Genomic DNA, 21288 nt, shown 5'->3' on the forward strand with positions numbered 1-21288 from the left:
CATGGGCACAAAAAGTGGTAAAAGTGGATTTAAAAGTGTCTGAAATGGCTTTAAAGTGCAAAAAATTGAGGTAAATTAGATCATCTGGATTGAAGATTGATATAAACTCACAAAAATGGGATAATTGTGGTTAAAATGGGCAAAAAGGGGTGTAAAAAGTGGTTAATAGTGGCAATAATGAGAAAACAATAGGCAGAAAAAAGTGGTAGAAAGGGTTTAAAGTTGACACAAATGAGTTTTAAGTGGCAAAAATATGCTGAAATTGGCATAATTGGTGTTAAAAAGTGATGAGAAATGGTTAGAATTTGGTAAAACTGGTGTAAAGTGGCAACGGTGTAATTTAAAAAAATGTTCTTAATTTTTTTTAAGGCATCTGGTTATCCCCTCTCAGTGTCTCACGACCCCCAATAGGGTCCTGACCCCAAGGTTGAGAACCACTGCTATATCCTATCGTTCAATATTTACAAATCCCTATTAGCTGATAGCAGTACTGAAATATGGAGAGAAGTGAGGAAGTAGACAGTCTTGTTGTTGTTTTAGATTCTGAGCATCAATCAAAATGTTCTTGGCTGACGATGGTCCCCACTGAGTGTCTGGCTTCTCAGGCAACCACCTTTACCTGCTGGTACAGTTGTAAGTTTTGCATCTATTTAACGCTGGTGTATGATTTATACTGTCAGTTTTTACAGCAGCTATATTGGCTGTGGATATCAGAAATTTGCAAATCTCCTGATACTGCTTTATAACTTTGTCAGCTAATGTCTGATATCATGACGATACTGTGTATACATACAGCTGGTCCCTGACTCAGACCAGAGCAAATGAACCAGCTCTGAGACTCAAGTAGGGGCACTCCAAGGAGAAGCACTGCTTTTGTCCATTTCCTTTCCTTTTCCCCTCCTTTTTCTCCCTGAGGTCACTGCATCCCTCTTTTTCCCTTTTCTTTCCTACATCCCTCTTTCCTCCTCTTTCTTGTTCTTCCTGTTTTTGCCGTTCCAGCCCTCACACCCTCGCGCACAGTCTGACTCCCAGCCCTCTAATGGCCCCATTTAGACAATGTGTCGCATCAGCAAGTCGTAGGGCTGAATAATGAGCAGCAGCAGAAGAAGAGGACAAGAGAAGAAGATGTGGAGGAGTGTCACTTGTTTTTTTTTTTCTTCATCCCTCCATCCAGACTGCTGCTCCTCCGTAAATGTTGTTCTCTTACACACGCCATCAGCTCTATGACCCAGTGTGTGTCCATTCATCTCCACTATGTGTCATGGTGTGTGGTCGTTTGGGAGAAATATGTCCTCAGGGTGTGTTTTTTAACTGGAGCTTCTGTGTTATGTTTATGATGAGGTGAAAGTGAGAGAGGATGATAATGTGTCTAGAAACATCACTTCTCTCTCTACACAAACACACACATTCAAGCACAGGCTTCTTCTCTATCAACCAAAACACACTCGTCTCAGCCTCTGAGTAGATACCTGCTCATAAATGATACACAGAGCATCACACACACTCCTTTCTGCATGCTAACAGGCGTACACACCGTCTCATAAATGATCTACACTCACTTTAAAACTACACTCTCTCCAACACTCACAAAGTGCTGCTCTAGCATGTTTTTCTTTTAAAGGCACTGCCACCTTGTGTTTTCCTTATCAGCTGTTTAACACAATTTATGTTAAGCATTAACATTTTACTACTTATTTTATAATGTTTGTATTTTCTGGAGAAGTAGGGCTCTCTGCTGAATCAGCTGTTTCATCTATAAACAGGATCCTTTCTGAATGTCTGTGGCACATTTAACAAAAAGAAGGATTGACCTTTAATATGGCTCACATACACAACTCGAAGTTGGCATATTAGGGCCAGTGTTCATTTCACCTGTTTTTACTCTGGTAGTGAACATCATAAACTGATGAGACCAGTTCAGCGTCGCTTCCTGCTCTCCAGAGTGACCACTCTCGCATTTTGCAAAACACTGAGAGCAAAATGACTAATGTGATTGAGTAATGTTTCATATTTTTTTGCACATGTTGTAATTTTCAAATTGCTGTCGTCAATAGTGTCATTGGGAAGGCATAACGGCTAGCTTCAAGAGGAGAAACAAGTAAATTATGGTTAAAAAGTTCTTTAACTTTTTATCAACTGTGTCACTTCTTGTCCTGTACGACAGCGCCAGTCTGGAAAGCGTTTTAATGATCATATTCAGAGAAAAACTGTCACGCAGCCACCATTCTTTGCTGCTGCAGTGGATCCTTTGGTTTTTCTTCGCTGCTCTAAAAAAGGTAGCTAGTGCATGCAGTGTTTTCCGGCTGTGAAGAAGAATTGATTTCCAGCGCTAACATTTAGCATGGCTAAACGAAGCAAAATACTAAGTTAAACCAAATGGTATCTGATCAGTGCATAAACTCGTGCACCTGCCGATTCTTATACATGCATTTTAAGCAGTATTGGACATATTTCCGATACTGGTATTGGAATCGGAACAACTCTACTCATAACTTTGTTTCAAGTGGTAAGGGGCACTTGTAAACTTAAGGCCAGCTCAGACTACAGCATTTTTTTTTTTTTTGATTGTTCATGATGGCACCATGCCAGGCTATGCAACTAAAATCTTGTCCCATCTTGGCCAACAGCCTTGCCACACTTAAAGTGTGATCCCAACCACACACATATACTGACGTTACCACTGTCTTCACAACCGTGTGTGAGTTTACAGGACGTCATGGGGGCTGGGTCATAGAGAGTGAATCAGAGCTACAACAGAGGCGCTGTTGTGACACAGATGGTCTTTTACTCTGACAAGAAGAAATAACCAATTATGGTCAATATAGAACTTCAAATAGAACTTGAGCTATGAATGTGATAAGATGTCAAGAAAATCTATGTGCACGTAAACCCCCTAACCTGACAGGCCAGATCGACTGTTTCATAAATCCATTGCATGGATTTATTTCACATTCATCAGGGAAACCTTCCACCTGACAAATCTGTAGTTGTAGCTACACTCGAGCTAATTACTCCACTGGCAGTCTAGTACAGTGCTTAACAAATTTATTAGACCACCTGTCATAAAAATGAGAAAACATAAATATTTTAGAAATCTTTCAAAAACTTGTTTAAAACTAAAAATGTTCTTGTTATTTATTTGGCAAATAACAAACTGAAACAACTAAATAGTCCTTTTTCATACATAATAACCAGAAGACTTCATATTTTGTATGGCCTCCTTTGGCCTTGATAACAGCTTGCATTCTTGCTGCTATTGTTTTTATGGACTTTTCCACAGTCTCTTTTGTTATTGAGTTCCAAATAGTTTCTAGCTGTTCCCACAGACTTGCTTTAGATGAAACTTTTCAATCTTTGAATCTACTAAATCCCAAACTTGTTCAATAGGATTCAAATCCGGACTTTGACTTGGCCAGTCCATCATTTCCAGTACTCCAGATTCCTTTTTCTTGGTCCAATAGTCTCTGCACAGCTTTGAAGTATGCTTGGGGTCATTGTCTTGTTGGTATATAAACCCACGACCAATAAGAATCAGTCTAGAAGGGATTCCATGATGCACTAAGATGTTGTGGTAAATGTTCTTGTTTATGATACCGTCCATTTTCACTAATTTGCCCATGCCGTATCCACAAATGGAACCCCATACCATAATGGAATCTCCACCGTGTTTCACTGTGGGTGCAATGCATCTGGCATCAAAACGTTCTCCAGCTTTTCTGTGGACATAAACACGACCATGCTGACCAAGAGTTCAAACTTGGACTCATCCGTCCAGAGTACCTTCTTCCAGTCATCAACAATCCAGTGTTTGTGCTCCCTGGCAAACCTGAGGCGTTTCTGGATGTTTGCAGGCCTCAACAATGGCTTCTTAGCAGCTATTCTTCCCTTTAAGCCTTGTTCTGTCAGTTGTCTGCTTATGGTCATTCTGGAGACTTTCTCAGACTCTGATCTTGAAGCATTCATCTCTGCCTGAAGATCAGCAGTGGTCTTCCTTCTGTCTCTAGAACTTAAAATCTTGAGGTGTCTGACATCTGCTTCAGTTAACTTTCCTTTCCTGTCTCTTCCTTGGCGCATTTTGTAAGTACCAGTCTGGGCAATTGACTCCAAAGCATACTTGACCACACCGTGAGAACACTTTATGTCTTTCCCTGTTTGTCTCAGAGACCATCCAGCATCATGAAGTGCTTTAATGCAAACTCTTTAATTTTCAGTGAGCTCTCCACGTTTTACCATTTTGAACAGGAATGAGGAATTTCAAACTGAATTCACCTTTTTATACCCAAATTTGAGCCGGCTAACTGGGCTTCTCTGAGAAGTCAGAAATGTATCAAGCATAACATTCAACCACTTAAACTATTTTTTCTGTTCAGGAATGCAAGTAAATAACTATAATTTGACATATTCATCAAGAAATATTAATGTGCTTTACTATTTTTTCAGTTTTTTTGTAAATCAGTAAATCTGAAAATTCATGGATAACAATAATAATTCTATTTTAGCATTAAAAATATCATTTTGGTTAAAGAGCTTCTACATATTGGTGTATTAACCATTTCAGAACCATAAAAAATGAGTTTGGAAATTACCAATGCTGTTAATTTAGGGCAGCTGTGGCATAAACCTTACTTTGGGTGGTGGTCTAATAAATTTGTCAAGCACTGTATATACCCACTCATACTACAACTAGCTTTTAGTACGTTAATCCTTATTTCAAACAGACGTGGTCAAGTTTTTGTAGCTGTCGCTATACAAAACTACATACAAACTAATCACTGCACTGGAGGCAGCCATTTCAAATGGCATTCAGTACAGCCGAACCCTGTCTGTAGCTACCACCTTGTTCTCCTCAGATGACTGAACAGTGTTCGGTTTGGCACAAATGTTGTGGATTGGAGCTTTTTGGGGTGGATTTGCCTGAAGGGAGAAAAACTGTGACTTGTCACTCTGGTAAACAATGCCAGAAAGATAAGAGCAAATTCTCTACTTTGTCTAGGTTTTAGGGTGTATGTCATTGACATCAAGTGAAAGTGTCAATCTAGAGGATGATGCAAGAAAAATTCTGACATACTTGTCTTCGTGAATCGTGGTTGTGAGGCATCTTGGATGTGTCCTTAATTATGTCACACTACAAAACCAATCTGAATTGGTGCTGTCTGAGCCAGCCATATGATGGGGAAAAGCTGTCAAAAGTGGCCGTCCTGGTTTGTGCCCAAAGCTAATTGCAGAGCATTCCGGCATTTTAGCGAAAATGCAGCAAAAGCTAACTTTTTTGACTGAAGTTGTTATGTAAATATGGCCGAAAGGAAAATATCCTGGCTAGTATCAGATAGTTGGCAACTCTAATCACAGATAAGGATTGTACGTGGATATAATGAGCAGTGTTACAGCTATGAAATCCTGGCTGTTGTCATCTTGTGTTTTGACTAAACAGAAAAATATAATTAAGACTTTTAATGCACAAATCAATGAACAAAACGCCCCGGCAGAGCTCAGAGCAGGGCAGATAAACAGCTGAGAGACAAAGTGCAGCATTTACTCACAGCGAACAAAGAGGATGAAAAGCTGAAGCTCAACATTCATCTTCTTAAATACCAAAGAGCACAAAGTTTAAACACCCCTCTGACTCTTCTTTAAGGAAAATCACCACTAAAAGCTCTCCTGATGCTTTTCAAAATACTCTCTCCAAATGTGAAGCTAAACTTAAAACACACAATATACACACACTCACACATTCACTCAATATATCTCTACCAACTACTCTAAGATTGAAATCAAAGATCCAAATGTGACATTTATGACAAAATCTCACATTCAGTCAGTCTGATGGCATTAGAAATTCACTCCTGAGATACTCCACATCATTTAACTGCAGGTTTAATGTTTTAGAAGGTGGACAGAGTTTTCTACCAAGCCTTCAGCTACTGATTTATTGATGCATTTTTGGTGTTAACTGGTTGATTGGATTGTTGGTTGACAGGCTGATGAATGGGAACCAACAACATATTGATCATTCCATTGATTTATTGGTAAATGCAGACAGAATGCTTATTTCTGTGCTAAAAGATGTATCTTTTAACCTGCTAATAATACAGAGATGATTATGTGTCCTGTGGTGACTGAATTTATTCTCAAAATGACAAATATTGCACAACCAATGGTCAAGAGAAAAAAGTTGTGTTTTTCAAATCACCTCTTAGTTAACAGGATTGATTTCCCTTTTGTCACCTTAACTTGCCCTTAGGAAGTGGAAGTGAGGCATGTAAAGGAAGAAGATTGTAAGATTTCAGGAGGAAATGTGGGAAAGGATGCTGCTTCTATGTTGAATCAAAGCTTTTGAAAGGAATTCATTGTTAAATTTATTGAAAAGAAGACATTCATTTGACTTATGCATATCGCATTATGCAGTTCTCTATGGAGTTTAGTCCTCAGTAGCTGCTACATGCTCTGATTGGCCCGTAAAGATTTGACAGACAGAACGTTCTTCCAATCACCCTCCAAGGTTTTTTCAAAGGCTCTGCCCTTTCCCAAATGCCATCTATGAGAGGTTTACCAGATGGATGTGTTTCACACATCCATCTGGGGTGCCAGTTTAGCTTGTTGGTGCATAAAACTCATGCTGAGGCCAGTCAGTGAGGACTAGAACTAGGACTACTTCTTCCAAGAGAAGCTTTTAGTGCAGTTCTTTGCTCTTGTTTTGATAAAGAAATAATGTCAAGTTCTGATAACACTGATGCTATACCATAGCTACATCCATGCTAGTTGCAGCAGCCATTTCATATACTGGCTTATAGTACAACAAATCCTTGCCTGTAACTATCTCAAACTCACATCAAAGCAGTCCAGAAGAACAGTGAAAACACCTTTTTTGTGCTAAATGCCAAATTTCATCATCAATAATTGGCCAGGCAGAGGCTTTTGGTGCTGCTTTTTGCTCTTAATTTAGCAAGAAATGCGGTCCAGTTCTGGTAAAATCCTATAGCTACATCTGAACTAAATGCTAGAACAACAGCAGCCATTTATTGACTACCAGTGCAACTAAGGCCAGCCACACACTACAGGATTTTAATCCTGATTTTAGGGAAGGTTTGCTTCCCCTGATGATCGTGGAGGCGTATCCTGAGTGGAGCCTCATTGCTATGATAATTTGTCTGAATAGTCCTCAAGTGTGTGGTGTCAACTCGATTGTTTTACTGCGACAAATCGCATCAGAGCCTCCCAGACCCCACATCATCAATATCAAACACGTTTGATACAACATATTGATATTTACTTGGCCTGTTATAATGCTGCTCCAGGGGAATGTGAAGTAAAATTCAGTAGGCTACTGAGCAGGCAATTATTCAGTCATTTGGAAACAATGTTTTTAAAGCAGCAAAGAAAAGAGCAGATCCAGTAGGAAGAAAGATTGTATCAGTTGTAACAAATTTATCCGTCAGTATAAGCAATGAATGTCATAAGTTAAAAAAAAACTAAACAGCTTTCCTACCTAAAAGAAATGAATTCTTCATCTCCCTGTTGCATCTGACTCAGACAGCCTCCATATCTGTGTAAATATCCTTATGAAGGTTCATCAGTACTAGCCCACTCAGACATTTATCTGTCATTGTACTCGTTTTTAGCCGATGTAAGCAGCTGAAGGAGTGCTGAGCACTTGCAGAGGAGTGTCTGACGCCAGAATGTTTTAAGAGTACCTGGATGCAGCCAAGACCTCTACTTCACACCGGAAGTCAGAAAATTGCCGCCATATCTTGTCTTCTAATATTGGAAGTCACTTGAACTTAACGCCCTCTTCATTGTTTTCTCCGTGTGTTGCCGCCATGTTAATAGAGGCAGGTCCACCATATAAGGAATTACAAGTAGACGAAAAATATGAGAGCTCTCGGGTTAACAAGCACAGCGATTCTGTTACATTTATTTTAATGACTCGATTTATGATCCAAATTCACATATCATTGAGCACAGACGTAATAATCAACAGTAGATTTGCTGGCCGGTCGGACAACAACGTTGCCGCCATGTTGTCAGAGGCAAGTCGCTATGTCATTCAATACAGTAGAAAAGGATTGTGCAAGTTTTTAGAATAAAAAGCTCAAACGGCAAAAATGCATGGATTTTAATGAATCATTTATAATTAATGATCCATATTAAAATAATAACTGACAGTGAAACAGTGAAAACTTGCACAATCCTTGTCTACTGTATTGAATGGCATGGCAACTTTCCTCTGGCAACATGGTGGCGACGTCCGCGTCCAGCAAGCCAGCCAATCTCCCATCGCATATTATGACTGTGCTCAGTGATATGTGAATTTGGATTATAAATCGATTTATTCAAATTAATGTTATGTAATAGTTGTTCTTGTTTGTCTGAAAAGATGTATTTTTCGTCTGCTTGTATTCCCTTATATGGAGGACTTTCCTGTATTAATATGGCGCCGACACACGAAGAAAACAATGAAGAAGAGGTTCAGTTCAAGTGACTTCCGGTATTAACATGTCGCCACCACAAGTTACGCTGCGCCAATCATATGCCTTGCTTTGAATGTATTTGTGTCATGAAGTTTGTGAGAGGACGCAGCATAGACTGCAACTCAAGAACATGAAGAGGAGAGGAATTGTACAGAATTAAACTACCATCAGCTGTTGGCAAAAAAAATAATGTACGCAGGGGTGCTTACGGGATCACGGCTGGCGGCACCTCTGCTTGGTGATGTCCTGGGTCTTGCTGTTGTCAGTAGGGTTATACAGTTGGGCTGAGGGTTCTTTCTTCTGAATGCTTGTCTTTTCATTAGGGCACAACTTTCTTGTGTTTATTTCAAATTAAACCTCGCCAAACTTGATGGTTCTACTGTCTGAATGATGAGTGGGAAGTTGTTTTGAAAAGTGGAAGGTCGAACAGTCTGGTGTTATGAAAAGAAATGTTTTAGAGGGAACTTTTGAGTTACTATGAATGAAAAAATCTTTGGTTTGAAGTGCTGGTTGGACAAAAGAAGCAAAAGCAGGATATTGGTACAGTTGTGAAGGTTATATTTAAGGTCAGAGAGGTGAAATAGTTTTGGCTGTCTCTGACTGGCATATTCTTTGACTGGCAGATGTCGGATGCCGAGTGGGAGGACATGTTGGAAGGATTTGATGAGCGGAGTTACCTGAACGCCCGACGCTGGAAACCCGGAGACGACCCATACACGCTGTATGCCTTCAACCAGAGAGAGAGCGAGCGCATCCCCAGCAACCGCGCCCTGCGAGACACACGACACTACAGGTACACACAAAACCTTCCCCGAGGCACGACTTGCTTTTTCTTCACTCGCTCCTTTTGTTTTTATCAGCGTGTGAGATGTCGAGTGGGTTTGAAAATATGTATTCTGTTTGGTTGACTTTATCTGTGCAGTCTGAGAGACACAGCATGTTTATTACACTCGACAGTGTGATGTATGAGAGCAGAGACATAAAGCTTATCAGTACACAAACACAACCTCTACTATACAGGTATGCAAACACAAATGCAGAGTCAAACAGTGCCACGGCAGCATCAGCAGCTTTCTGAGCTCTTAATTAATCCTCTATCTGTACCCAAACAAATTTAGATTATGGCTCCAGACACATTTTAATAGAAGAACCCAGTAAATTATGATCCGTCAGTCTGCAAAGAAATTAAATTAAACACCAAAATAGAAATCCTCTTAGCTCCAGTGCTGTCCTCGTCTGTTGGAAAGATGCTCAGCAGGAAGATAAGGAGCTCTTCGGTTTGACAGCACCCGCCGCCTTCTTACACATTTCAGGAGATAAAAAAAGAAGAAAAACTTTCAGGCACTTGTGGAAAGAGGTCCAGTGTGGATGAGCTGCACAAAAACACTCACTTATTCTCCTGAACTGCTGCTTGAGTGATACTTTCAGCAATTGAAGCGTGTAACGACTCTGACCTCTGCTTACACTTCCGTGCTGCTTCTTTTCTTTACATCACATTTGGTTTGTTGTTGTTTGGTTATTTATCAAAATACTGTGAATGTGGGCAGAGAAGAGTTTTCACTGGGTTACATCAGTACATCCTCTCAGCTCTGATGAATGATTTAGAAGGTTTACACATTTTTACACAGTTGATGTTTATTTTACACGTCTGAATCTCTTGTCTCCCTTTATTTGCTGCATAACTTTTTCTGCATCCTTTGGCTGAATCACATAAAATTCATTCTTTAATTGCTGTGAAACTTAATTTGATTTATTTTTTATCCGTCCTAAATGAAAAATCCCTGCCTCTGGCATTTTATTTTTAAATCAAATGGAAATATTCTTGACATGCAGTGCAGTAATTTATTCATACTTTTCCCAAAGTCAAACTGACATTTTAAATGCCTATAAAGTTTGGGTTCTGGGGGGAAACTTAAATGTTGTGTCAAGTTTTATAAAGATTCTCCATGTGACTTGAATTTGTAATGATCAAACTACAGGATAGATAAAGGAAGTGTTGCTCTCATTTGTTAATTTTTCTGATGACCCTCCTAAAGCCCAGCTCAGACCAAGTATTCGCAACCAGACCAGATGACACATGCAGCCACTTGTGAGGGACCGATCTGCAATGTTCTGAAAGCCTCCCAGTTCACACCGCTGCGACTAAGGCCAGCCTCGCACTATTTGGAAATCATTTTTAAAACATGGGAGAGCACATACTTCAGGACAATTTCAAACTATTTTTCTTCTTTAACCCTCTGAACACACACTAGACAACTCAGCCAGAATGTCAGATCACTGGAGACCACACACCTGCCCACCTGCCAGTGACCTCGGGTGATCATGTGACTTCACAAAAAAAACAACCACGGATGTTTGTTGATACCCTCTTGCTGTCTTTCCACAACAGGCCATCCTGGCATGTGCTACATATGCAGCATAAATCTGCCCGTTTCCTTTTTTTTCACTGGCGAATCCTTCTTGCAAAGCTCCCGTCTGAACTGTTTGGGCCAAGTTAGGAAGTGACAGGACCAATCAGTGACGAGGGGCAGTACTCTCAGGCATGGCGGAGTCGTGACGTATGCAAGCAGCAACAAGAGGCCGATGCAATTATGGCAGAAGAGCTTAGCACTGATGTTGCTAAAGCGCCAGTTTTATCAGAACTTGACGACATTTCTTTGTTAAAACAAGAACAAAGAACAGCAGTGAGTTCTTTTCTTTTAAGAAATGACAAAAGTTGTGTAGTGACATGTCTACAGGTTTGTGTTATGCAGTTCTCTATGAAGTTTACTCCTCTGTAGTGGCTACGGCCTCACATGTTTTGCTGCTCTGATTGGCCCGTAAAGATGTGACAAACAAAACGTTCTTCCAATCCAATCCTATCCAATTTTTTTTCAAAGGCTCTGCCTACACCCAAACACCGTTTATGTGAGGTTTTCCAGATGGATGTGTGAAACACATCCATCTGGCGTGTCAGGTTAACAATTTAAAATATTTGGGGCAAAAATTTAAAATCGAGTTAACTAAATTAAAAAAATGTTTTTGTCTAAATAATTTAATTTTCTTTTAAATGTTTCTTGTTTTTAGCCTTTAGCAGTGAAATCAGTCCCTAATCACATAGTTGAATCCCTATGCTGCAACAAGCCACAAGGGGGCGATTGAGATATTCAAGCCACATAATTCTGGGCATGTCATGTAGTTTGACGTGAATATGCTTCATCCTCATTGGTGAGGACAAGGTAAACGCTCAACCAACCCCCCAAACTGCGTAATTTACGCTGAAATCTGCTGCCTTGATCAAGAATGTACTTATGAGTAACTTTGTCATTAATCCCATTGATAATGATAGAAGATAGTTGGAATTTTGTAAAATAAATCAAACATTAAACCAATTTTTAAACAAATATTTAAATCTCATTTAGTTTTGGAGCTTCTTTAATATCTTTGGGGATCATAAAAGGAAAGAAAGAAAAGATACCCTATAAACAGTGGTTTATTTTTTTCCTCAGCACTTTTTTGGGATTTAATGGAGCTTCTGGGGGCCGGATGGGAAGCTGTGGGGAGCCTGATGAGGCCCCCGGGCCCCAAGTTGATGATCAGTGGTGTAGGGATTGTACTCAATGTAATTTTCTGATGATAATTTCAGTGCACAGATACAGTCAGAGCTTTAAAATGATAACTTCCCTCCATTCCTATTAATTCCCTAATAGCTGTCCCCCACTTCCTGCCCCCCAACAGATACCCAGGATCATGTGATTCACAACCTATTGAAGTTGACAGCCCTAATTCAAAATTTCCTCAAACATCGGGCCATGGACACCCTTAGCTTCACACTGGCTGACTTCTCCATATGTACTGGGAAAGCCCAGATGGTCCCCAACTTAGGCAAGTTAATGCCTTATGTATGGGGAGTATTTTATCATTTTGATGTTTAGTGGAAATCCCTCACCTTTGCATGCTGAATCCGGTAAATATGAGGAATAGAAAAGTGTATCAGTGCTCATATCTTTTTTCATATATATGAAATTCATCATTTTCCTTTAACAGTGTTATTTAACTCTGTTTTTGTCTTACTTCTGCCTAGTTTGTTCTTTGAAATGACTCTTATATTTGTTTCGATGTGTTATTATTGTTGCTTGTTTAGCCTGCGGGCTCTTTGTTTTAGTAAAAAAAAAAAAAAAAACACAAAATGAAGACTCATGCTGAAAATAAAAATCAAATGTGTTTCAGCTGATGTTGTGTGTGTGCGATTAAAGGTTAGCAGGCAGCTGGTGGTGACCCAGCTCTCTGATAGGACGCTGCATGTGGGCGTTAATTGGCTGTTTGTTCTGGCAGCCACCATGAACATGACTAACTCCTGGATGGTTGCTGTTGCTGCGGCTGGTGTAGATCAGAGCAGGGTTATGGCTGCAGGACTCATGTAGGAAGCTAAAATCTGTTAGCATAACTGGCGTGCACATCGCCATGTGGATGTGTGGGGTTTTGAGGTCACATCCTGAAGATGATGGGCTGTATGATGTCTGACTCAATCATTGCCTGTCTGCTGCTGCCAAACTCTTTATGCGTGCCGATACTTTTGTGAGTGTTTCCACAGTGCATGTCCACACGTCGACGCTAATGTGCGTAATTGCGTCGTGCCGAGCGCCTGCATCATCTGCTGTGTTTCCGGAGGAGGGAGATTCACTGTGGAGCTGACATAAGGCGGCAGAGAAGTGTTTGAATCTGAGTGTGGGTTTGACAGAGAGAGTGAGAAGCGTGTGTGGGAGGCGAGAAAGCAGGGATACGCTTACACATGAATCTGTTAGCAGGGAGGTAGGGGGCTGATAGTACTCATTTATCTCCTATAGGACAGCTATGGAGGCTGGAGTGTGTGTCTCTGTGTATGTGTGCATCGTGTGATTATCTATTAACTCAGTTACTGTGTGGTTGTAGATCTCAGGAGTTGGCAGGGAAGTGAAAGCCTCCCATACCCTGTAAGGATGGGGGAAAACAGCACTGAAATCATAGAGTTACAGAGGATGTCTGTTCTTAGGAACACCTTTGTCTTCTTCTGCACTCAGATTGAAGTGCTTCCTACACCTCTGCTCCGTTCCTAAAGGGCTGTAATTTAAGAAGATGTGACAGTCATTTGTACAAAAAGCACAAAAGTGAGATGTCTAAAGGCTGGTGTGAGGACATAAAAATGGAGCAGGTGGAAATTGTACCTCTAATGACTGCAGTCAGTGCACTTTCCCCACCTTCACTGTGATGGCATCTAAAGAATATTGCTTCAAATAATGAGGCCATTAAAGAGATTTGTAAGATACAACCGAAGCAATCCTTTATGTGCTGAGGAATAATGATATTTCAGACAGACAAGTGGCATTTGTAATAGAAATCTGAATCTTCCACAGAGCGTGTTTACATGGACTTCAGTATCCCAGTTAAGATTTATATCCCAGTTGAGATCATATTCAGGTGTTAACTGTGTTTACATGCACACAGAAAAACCTGGTTATTCATATCCTTGTATACATGAGAATTACTAGTAATTTAGTTTCTGATTGCTGTATCATATCTACTAAGATAACTCGAAAGGACATGTAAATGTGCTGACTCCTCAGTTTTGTTGTTTTTGTTAGTCCTGCAATAAGGATGTATCGGTATCAAAACCTCACGGTATGGTAATTCCTTGGTCACAAGTTCATAGTATGATATTTATTTAACCCTCACATGGCATGGATCCATACCGCAGGCACACCCCTTTGTAAATTGCTTGGTCACTTATGAACCATAAGATTACTTTATTGTCATGGTACAAGAACATACAACTAAATTGAACTTAATATTAAAAATTTGAACTGCAAGTCATAGGCACTAACTTGTATTTTCCTACAAAAGCTCTCAGTTGTGCCTTTCTAATTATGTCCTCCATGCATTTGTAGCCCTTTCAGAACATTTTCTAGTGAGCCCAGTACTTGGCTGACTTATTGGGGTCTATGAGGACGATGTTGTCGCATGCAACAAGAAGTGAATCAGTTTGTAAAAACGTTAATAACTTTTGAACCATTTTGCCATTCATTTGCTTCCCTTGATGTCTCCGTACCCCTAAAGAATGCTGGTCTATCGAGCCCAGAACTTTTCAGGGTCTTTAAAGATTATATCCACAGAATTAGATTTAATAATAAGCATCTTTTTATACATTTTTTAATCCATTTTTGATCGTGTGCTTTGACTTTCTTCAGTGGGTAGTGCCATATTTGTTGACATGCAATGCATTGTGGGCGTGGCTGTCGACCAATGGAAAGCTGGAATAGCACAAATGAATCTAACTGCAAAAGAGCGAAGGGACTTTTTTTGTATATTTTGAAATATTTTGAAAACCATAAGTCACAGGATATTTATGGTTTCACTGTTTTGTCCCAAGGAGATGGGAGAACATGTCTGTGCAAAGAAAAGGCTTAGCAACTATTGTTAACTGTGTATCAATAAAAATCTTTGAGTTTCAAGTTTCGATTTGTTTTTTTCTTTTGTCTTTAAAGTCCTATAACGTTTTAAAAATTCAAGTGACATTAATGTAGTAGATAAATTCTTAAAGCCAGGGTTGTCCTGGAAAAAAACAAAACGATGTATAGAGCTTGATATGCACCACAGGGTTGATGTTTTACAAGCTTTTCAAGACAAAAAGTCCAGACGAGACAAAAAAAAAAAAAAAAAAGAGAGACTTGGGGAAAAAAAGGTGATGTCAGCATTTAATAAACAACAATTGCACTTTGAATGTCATAATATGTGCAAAACAGTGCATTAGATGTGCATTAGCCTTAAATATAAACTCATACTTTGGCTCCAGCATGTTTACTAAGTTTCTAAAACCTCAACTGTCCACTACTGAAATTTAGATATTCTCACTGATACACCTTGTGATCTGTTCAGCCCTCGCTCTTGTCTGGATGTCGGATTATCAAGGTTCCTGTAGTCTTTTGGCCTGGATGGATTCTGCTCCTTGCATCTCCACAAATCTTTTAAGGGTGATGATTTGCTAAGTTTCTCCTTATGTTACTTGTACTCTTCATCGAGTGTGTCATCGCAGTCTGGCGGTGTCAGTTCTAGTAGTCCGCTCGTAGCATCCACCATTTCTGTGCTGGTGGATCAAAACACAGTGGAGCTGCAGTAACTGTATTTCCCACTTCCCTTTGCTCTGCTGCACAAGAAACCAACACTTTTTCCCTAAACACCTATCATCTCAAACTATTTATTATCATCAATAGAGATGATATTTAAACATTCTGTTATGTACAGAATATTTAACTGTTTCTTTAACTGCTTCCATTTAATACAGATGCCTCTGTGACCCACATAAACAAAGTTACAGTTATAGCTATCAGTCCCACATAATGCAGTTTTGTTTCTATTTTTTTATTTGGCATTATCACTCTGGGGATCATTTAGAAAGTAGAAAGGCAGGGTTTGATTGACAGGAGACATCCCGGTCAGGTTGTACAGACACCCCTTTAGCAATGATCCTTAACAGTAAAAATAAACACTCAAACTCTGGAGATTTGTGTGGATAAGCACTGTAAAGGAAAGCTCCAGTGGGGAAAGCACAGGGGGTTTAGAAAAGAGGCTCAGGGTTTGTTATTTTCTCAGTGGGTAAAAGATAACCTAAAGATTAGAGAAACAAGCTGCTGACCTGAAGATGAATGCTTGGTTTCCTTTTATCCTATGGCTGGAAGAAATCTGGAAAACTTAAGAGACCATGGTTGCACTGTTAGATAGTTAATTTATTATTATCTTTGTCATATCTATCCAAACTCAGCAACAGTTTTACACTACCTGTGTTTAAAAGGGGGGAAAGGGCTTTGAGTAGAAATGCACAGAACAAGCTTGAGTCCAGTTACCATTTATACTTTCTGTAAATTAGGGATGGTGCAACTCATCAACATTGTTGACATAACTCGACAAAATTGTTTGCTGATGGATTTGATTGTCAGATGTGATGCTGAACGCTTACATTGCACTGGTCCTGTACTGCTTTGGCCTCCTGATAGCCATCCTCCAGGCCTACTCCAGGTCCACGCCCCATCTCTCCAAGTATCCTCCCGGCTGGCACCTCCATGATGCACATGGTAGTCCACAGCATCTGGACCAGCCAACTGAGGTCCCGGGCACCCAGTATGCGGTGATCTGGACCAGACCTGGGAAAGTGCGCCAGGTGCTTGTAACAGCACAGCTGCCATTCCCATATCAGGCATCCATGCTCTCTAGTTTACTAGTTGATCATAATAATCGCTAGTTGCGTCTTTATTGTAAAGGACCTTGTACAGCCCACCTGCAGTACCTTCAGTGACCACTAGAGGGCCGGGGCACACACTTTGGAAAGCACTGTACTAGTGTTATTTCTTCTTCTTTGACCCTAGCATGGATGGAAGAGGTGTGATATTTCATGGATGTACACAGGCATCAGTGCACAACATAGACCTGATGTTTAATTGAAACAATTATATGGCTTATTGCACGTACGACCAAGAAATGATGATCAAAGCATGATGATTTTGAAGTTAGATAATAAAGAAATGTGCAAAAGAAGTAAAAGAATCTAGAGCTGAATGATTTGGGAAAATAATGTAATTGCAATTTTTTTCTTCAATATTGCAATTGAAATTTAATATGTAATTATTCCTTAAGTTCCTCATCTTATGTTACAGTTGTGTTCAAAATAATAGCAGTCACACATCACTAGCAAGATAAATCACTGTTTTTGTTAGAATTTTAACTTCTACACTGCAGGTAAGTTTCTAGAAGGTTTAGTAAAGGTATAGAAAACCAACAGACCCAACAGGCATGACGTGCATGCTGCTGATTCTGTGAAACTGAATCATTTACTGAAAGGGGCATGTTCAAAAAAATAGCGGTGCCGAGTTCAATTAGTGAGGTCATTGATTATGTGAAAAAAATAGGTGTTAAACAGGTGGCCCTTATTTAAGGATCAAGGCAACTGATGCTGCATATGCTGGCTGTGCATTTGTCCTTGAAAAACAGAGTAAAATGGGTCGTTCAAGACACTGTTCAGAAGAAGAGCGTTCTTTGATTAAGAAATTAATAAAAGAGGGGAAAACCTATAAAGAAGTGCAGAAAATGATAGGCTGTTCAGCTAAAATGATATCAAACGCTTTAAAATGGAAGCCAAAACCAGAAAGGCGAAGAAGAAAAAGAAAAATGACTATCTGAATGGATCGGAGAATAACCAAAATGGCAAAGGCTCAGCCAATGATCAGCTCCAGGAGGATCAACGAAGATCTAAGATTGCCTGTGAGTACTGTAACAATCAGACGACGTCTATGTGAAGCCAAGCTACCAGCAAGAAGCCTACGCAAAGTCCCATTGTTAAAAAAAATACATGTGCTGAAGCGGTTACAATTTGCCAAAGAACACATTGACTGGCCTAAAAAGAAATGGTGTAATATTTTGTGGACTGATGAGAGTAAGACTTTTCTTTTTGGGTCTAAGGGCCACAGACAGTTTGTCAGACGTCCTGCAAACACTGAATTCAAGCCACAGTACACAGTGAAGACAGTGAAGCATGGTGGTGCAAACATCATGATATTGGGATGTTTCTCGAACTGTGGTGTTGGTCCTATTTATCGCATACCAGGGATCATGGATCAGTTTGAGTACATCAGAATACTGGAAGAAGTCATGTTGCCGTATGCTGAAGAGGAAATGCCCTTGAAATGGGTGTTTCAACAAGACAATGACCCCAGACACACCAGCAAGCGAGCAAAATCATGGTTCCAGACAAACAGAATTCAAGTAATGGAGTCGCCAGCACAATCCAGCAAGGTCCCCGGACCTTAATCCCATAGAAAACTTGTGGGCTGACATAAAAAATGCTGTTCATGAGGCAAAACCAAGAAATACAGAGGAATTGTGGAATGCAGTACAATTGTCCTGGTCTGCAATACCTGTTGACCGGTGCCAGAAGTTGGTCGACTCCATGTACCACAGATGTGAAGCAGTTATCAGAAACCGTGGTTATGCAACTAAATATTAGTTTATGATTCTCAGGAAAGTTGAATCTTCAAGCATTTCTTAGTTTATACAGTACATTTTTGAGTTTGTAAAGAAAGATGTCAACACTGCTATTTTTTTTAACATTATATTTCTTGACTTTCTGTCAAATATTATCAAATTCAATTACTTTTTCCAATTTTCTTGCTTTGAAATAGAATGTGCAGTGTCCCAAATGCATTTGTGTTCATTAAAATACAATTTATTTGAAGAATTTTGAGGTTTACTCACCTTTTTAAACACACTGCTATTATAATGAACATAACTGTACAAGCAATAAATCATTTTTATATTATAACCAAAACAATATTAAATAAAACTAGGGCTGAACAATTATGAACAAAATATCTAATTGTGATGATTTTGACTCGTATTGTAAATTCTGTATGAATTATTGTATTGAAGGGAATGCTTATTTTTATGTCACCTTCATATTTCATCAGAAAAATGTACAGAAATGAAGAAAGTAGGATTTTTTTGTAGACTATTCTAAAAAATGTCACTTGAATGATTTCATGATCTGTAATGTATAACATCTGGGCTGCAAAATAAACTTTTAAACCAGTATTTTGACACAAATTTCAGGTTAAAGAGATATGGCAACTTCTGCGAATTGAAAATTGCAGCAGGCCATATTGCAATTTAATTAAATTTTCGATTAACCCTTTACCTACTAACATAGTGCCGACACTATGTTTAATATGTCTGTAGTATTATTACTGTAACTCCGTCAAAGTTTGTCCAATCAGAAAAATTCCAATGGTGTTGGAAAGCTGAGAATTGTGGGCATGCGCACATATATGGCTACTTACAGTACTCACAACCATATGACGTGGGCATTCATAGCAAAACACTACGTTTGTATTGTTCGTCTTTTAAACTGCTGACAATTCCATATAATGTGCAATAATCATTAACCAGATGTTGAAAGGTCAAGTTCAAGTACTCCTGGGATAAAAGGGACCAAAGCTCTCAAACTTCCAGCCATAATAACAAAATATGTCCAAATCGCCATTTTAAACTCAGTAGGTAAAGGGTTAATTGCCCAACCCTAAAAGAAACCCAGGTTGCCCAATGACCTTCCTAATTAAAAAGAACTGAACACTCAAACAAACATCAAAATGGCACTAGTTATAACAATAAAGTTAATTAGAAAAAAGTGCATTCACATCTTCCAGCAGACAAGAAAAGAACTTGGTTAAATAAACCAGCTGGTACTTTTAAATGCATGCATTGCCCTCACTGTGATAATGTGGCACAAACCAAAGGTTTTTGATTTATTGTATTTGAGTGATTGTTTGTGATTTGTATTACTTATTGTCATTGTTGCTTGGGTTCATTCTGTGTCTTCATGTGTTGCTGATTACTCTGTAACAGGCCTCACCTGCTTTGTCTTTTTCCCTGAGTCTGTGCTTGCCTTTAATTGGTCATCACTGGTATTGGGAGAGGCCAATGCCTGATCAGTGAGTCCTGTGTGAAGACACTCACCGGATTTCTCTTCTCCCTGATTCATGTGACTGCCTTCTTTGGCTGTAGTCTACATAGGTTTGTGACCACACCACAAATGTTTGTCAGCCCTGAAGAAGACCAGTTTGGTCGAAACATGTTGGCTTTTTAATGATTTGGACTTTACAATAAAGGCTTTTTAGTATTTCTTTCCTCATTTGCTCATTTTTTTGTTTGGAGTGCTTGGTTTTCTCCTCCTTTTTGGACACAAAAACATAAAGTGAAAACAAAAATCATGTTAGAGGATAATTATCATGTTGTTGTGCTAAACTGGTCCAATAATATGTAGTTTCTTGAATGAATTTATGTTGGTACAGTCTCTAATATGTAAGTGGTCCATCAGTGAGGTCCTTGAAATCTGATGGGAAATTGTGAAAAGTTGTCCTTAAAAAGTCTGGATGGAGATGATGGCTGACGGTGTGTTATAATGATGGATTTGAGAATGGAACTGAAATACATTTTTGAAAACAGACAGGGTATAGCTTAAGTTGTAAACAGATTTGAAAATAAATAAGAAAATCTGAAAGGGATTTGTGGAGTCTGGAATAAAAGCTATTGAATCTGTTGAAGAATTCTGACAGGGTTTTTGCAAAGAAAAAAATACAGTTGAGGTTGCTTTTGACGGTTCTAGCCTCAGTGTAGAGTGAGATGTGTGAATATATCATTGTGTAATACATGGCTCATGGCTAATTTTTAAACAATTATAGATTTGATCCACATTAGAGGGTCAAATCTGTCCAAAATAACTCAAAATGAGCCACGAAGTTGTAAAGTTACTGTCATGTGATCTATGTTTTTCTCCATTGGGCTAACACGCTTCTTGAAAACTGCATGTGAAATGTTACAGCCTGATAATGTATCCCAGTACGGCTTGGAGCAATGTGGGGGACTGAAAAGGGGGTACAATCATGCTCCAGTACAGTCGAGGGTAACCAGCCCTAGTTGCGCCCTAAGGAAGCGGGCAGTGAGGTGTGGAGAGCTTTTTCTTTTTGAATCGAGGAAGCAGATAGTTCAGGTTGTTATTGTGCATGGAAGCAGTGCTCTGTCACTATCTGTGGTTAGAAGGAGGCAGCCAGGGAGGAGATGAGAGGAGAGCAATAGGCTTAGGGGAAGATGGAGAGATATGGGGGGGTAGTTGTTGGAGGGAAGAGGAGGAAGAGGAGGAGGAAGAAAAGTCAAGAGGAGATTAAGGAGAGGAGGCAAGGAGAGGTGGAGGAAGAGAAGAGGAGAGGAGATGGGGGAGATGGCACAAGCTGCTGAGAGGAGAGATAATTGCCACATGCAGAGC

The 21288-nt window shown here is 39.6% G+C and overlaps 1 protein-coding gene across 4 annotated transcripts in view; it reads left to right on the forward strand.

Annotated features, from left to right (window-relative positions):
• galnt14 (UDP-N-acetyl-alpha-D-galactosamine:polypeptide N-acetylgalactosaminyltransferase 14 (GalNAc-T14)) overlaps positions 1–21288 on the forward strand; it is a 332011-nt gene that overhangs the window by 64479 nt on the left and 246244 nt on the right. For all 4 annotated transcript variants that reach the window (XM_041805581.1, XM_041805579.1, XM_041805580.1 and 1 more), the window contains exon 2: positions 9092–9261. In XM_041805581.1, coding sequence (XP_041661515.1) covers positions 9092–9261 — 170 coding nt within the window. The remainder of the gene's footprint in view (positions 1–9091; positions 9262–21288) is intronic.

Source organism: Cheilinus undulatus, linkage group 14 (genome assembly GCF_018320785.1).
Source record: "Cheilinus undulatus linkage group 14, ASM1832078v1, whole genome shotgun sequence".
In the NCBI taxonomy this organism is placed as follows: domain Eukaryota; kingdom Metazoa; phylum Chordata; class Actinopteri; order Labriformes; family Labridae; genus Cheilinus; species Cheilinus undulatus.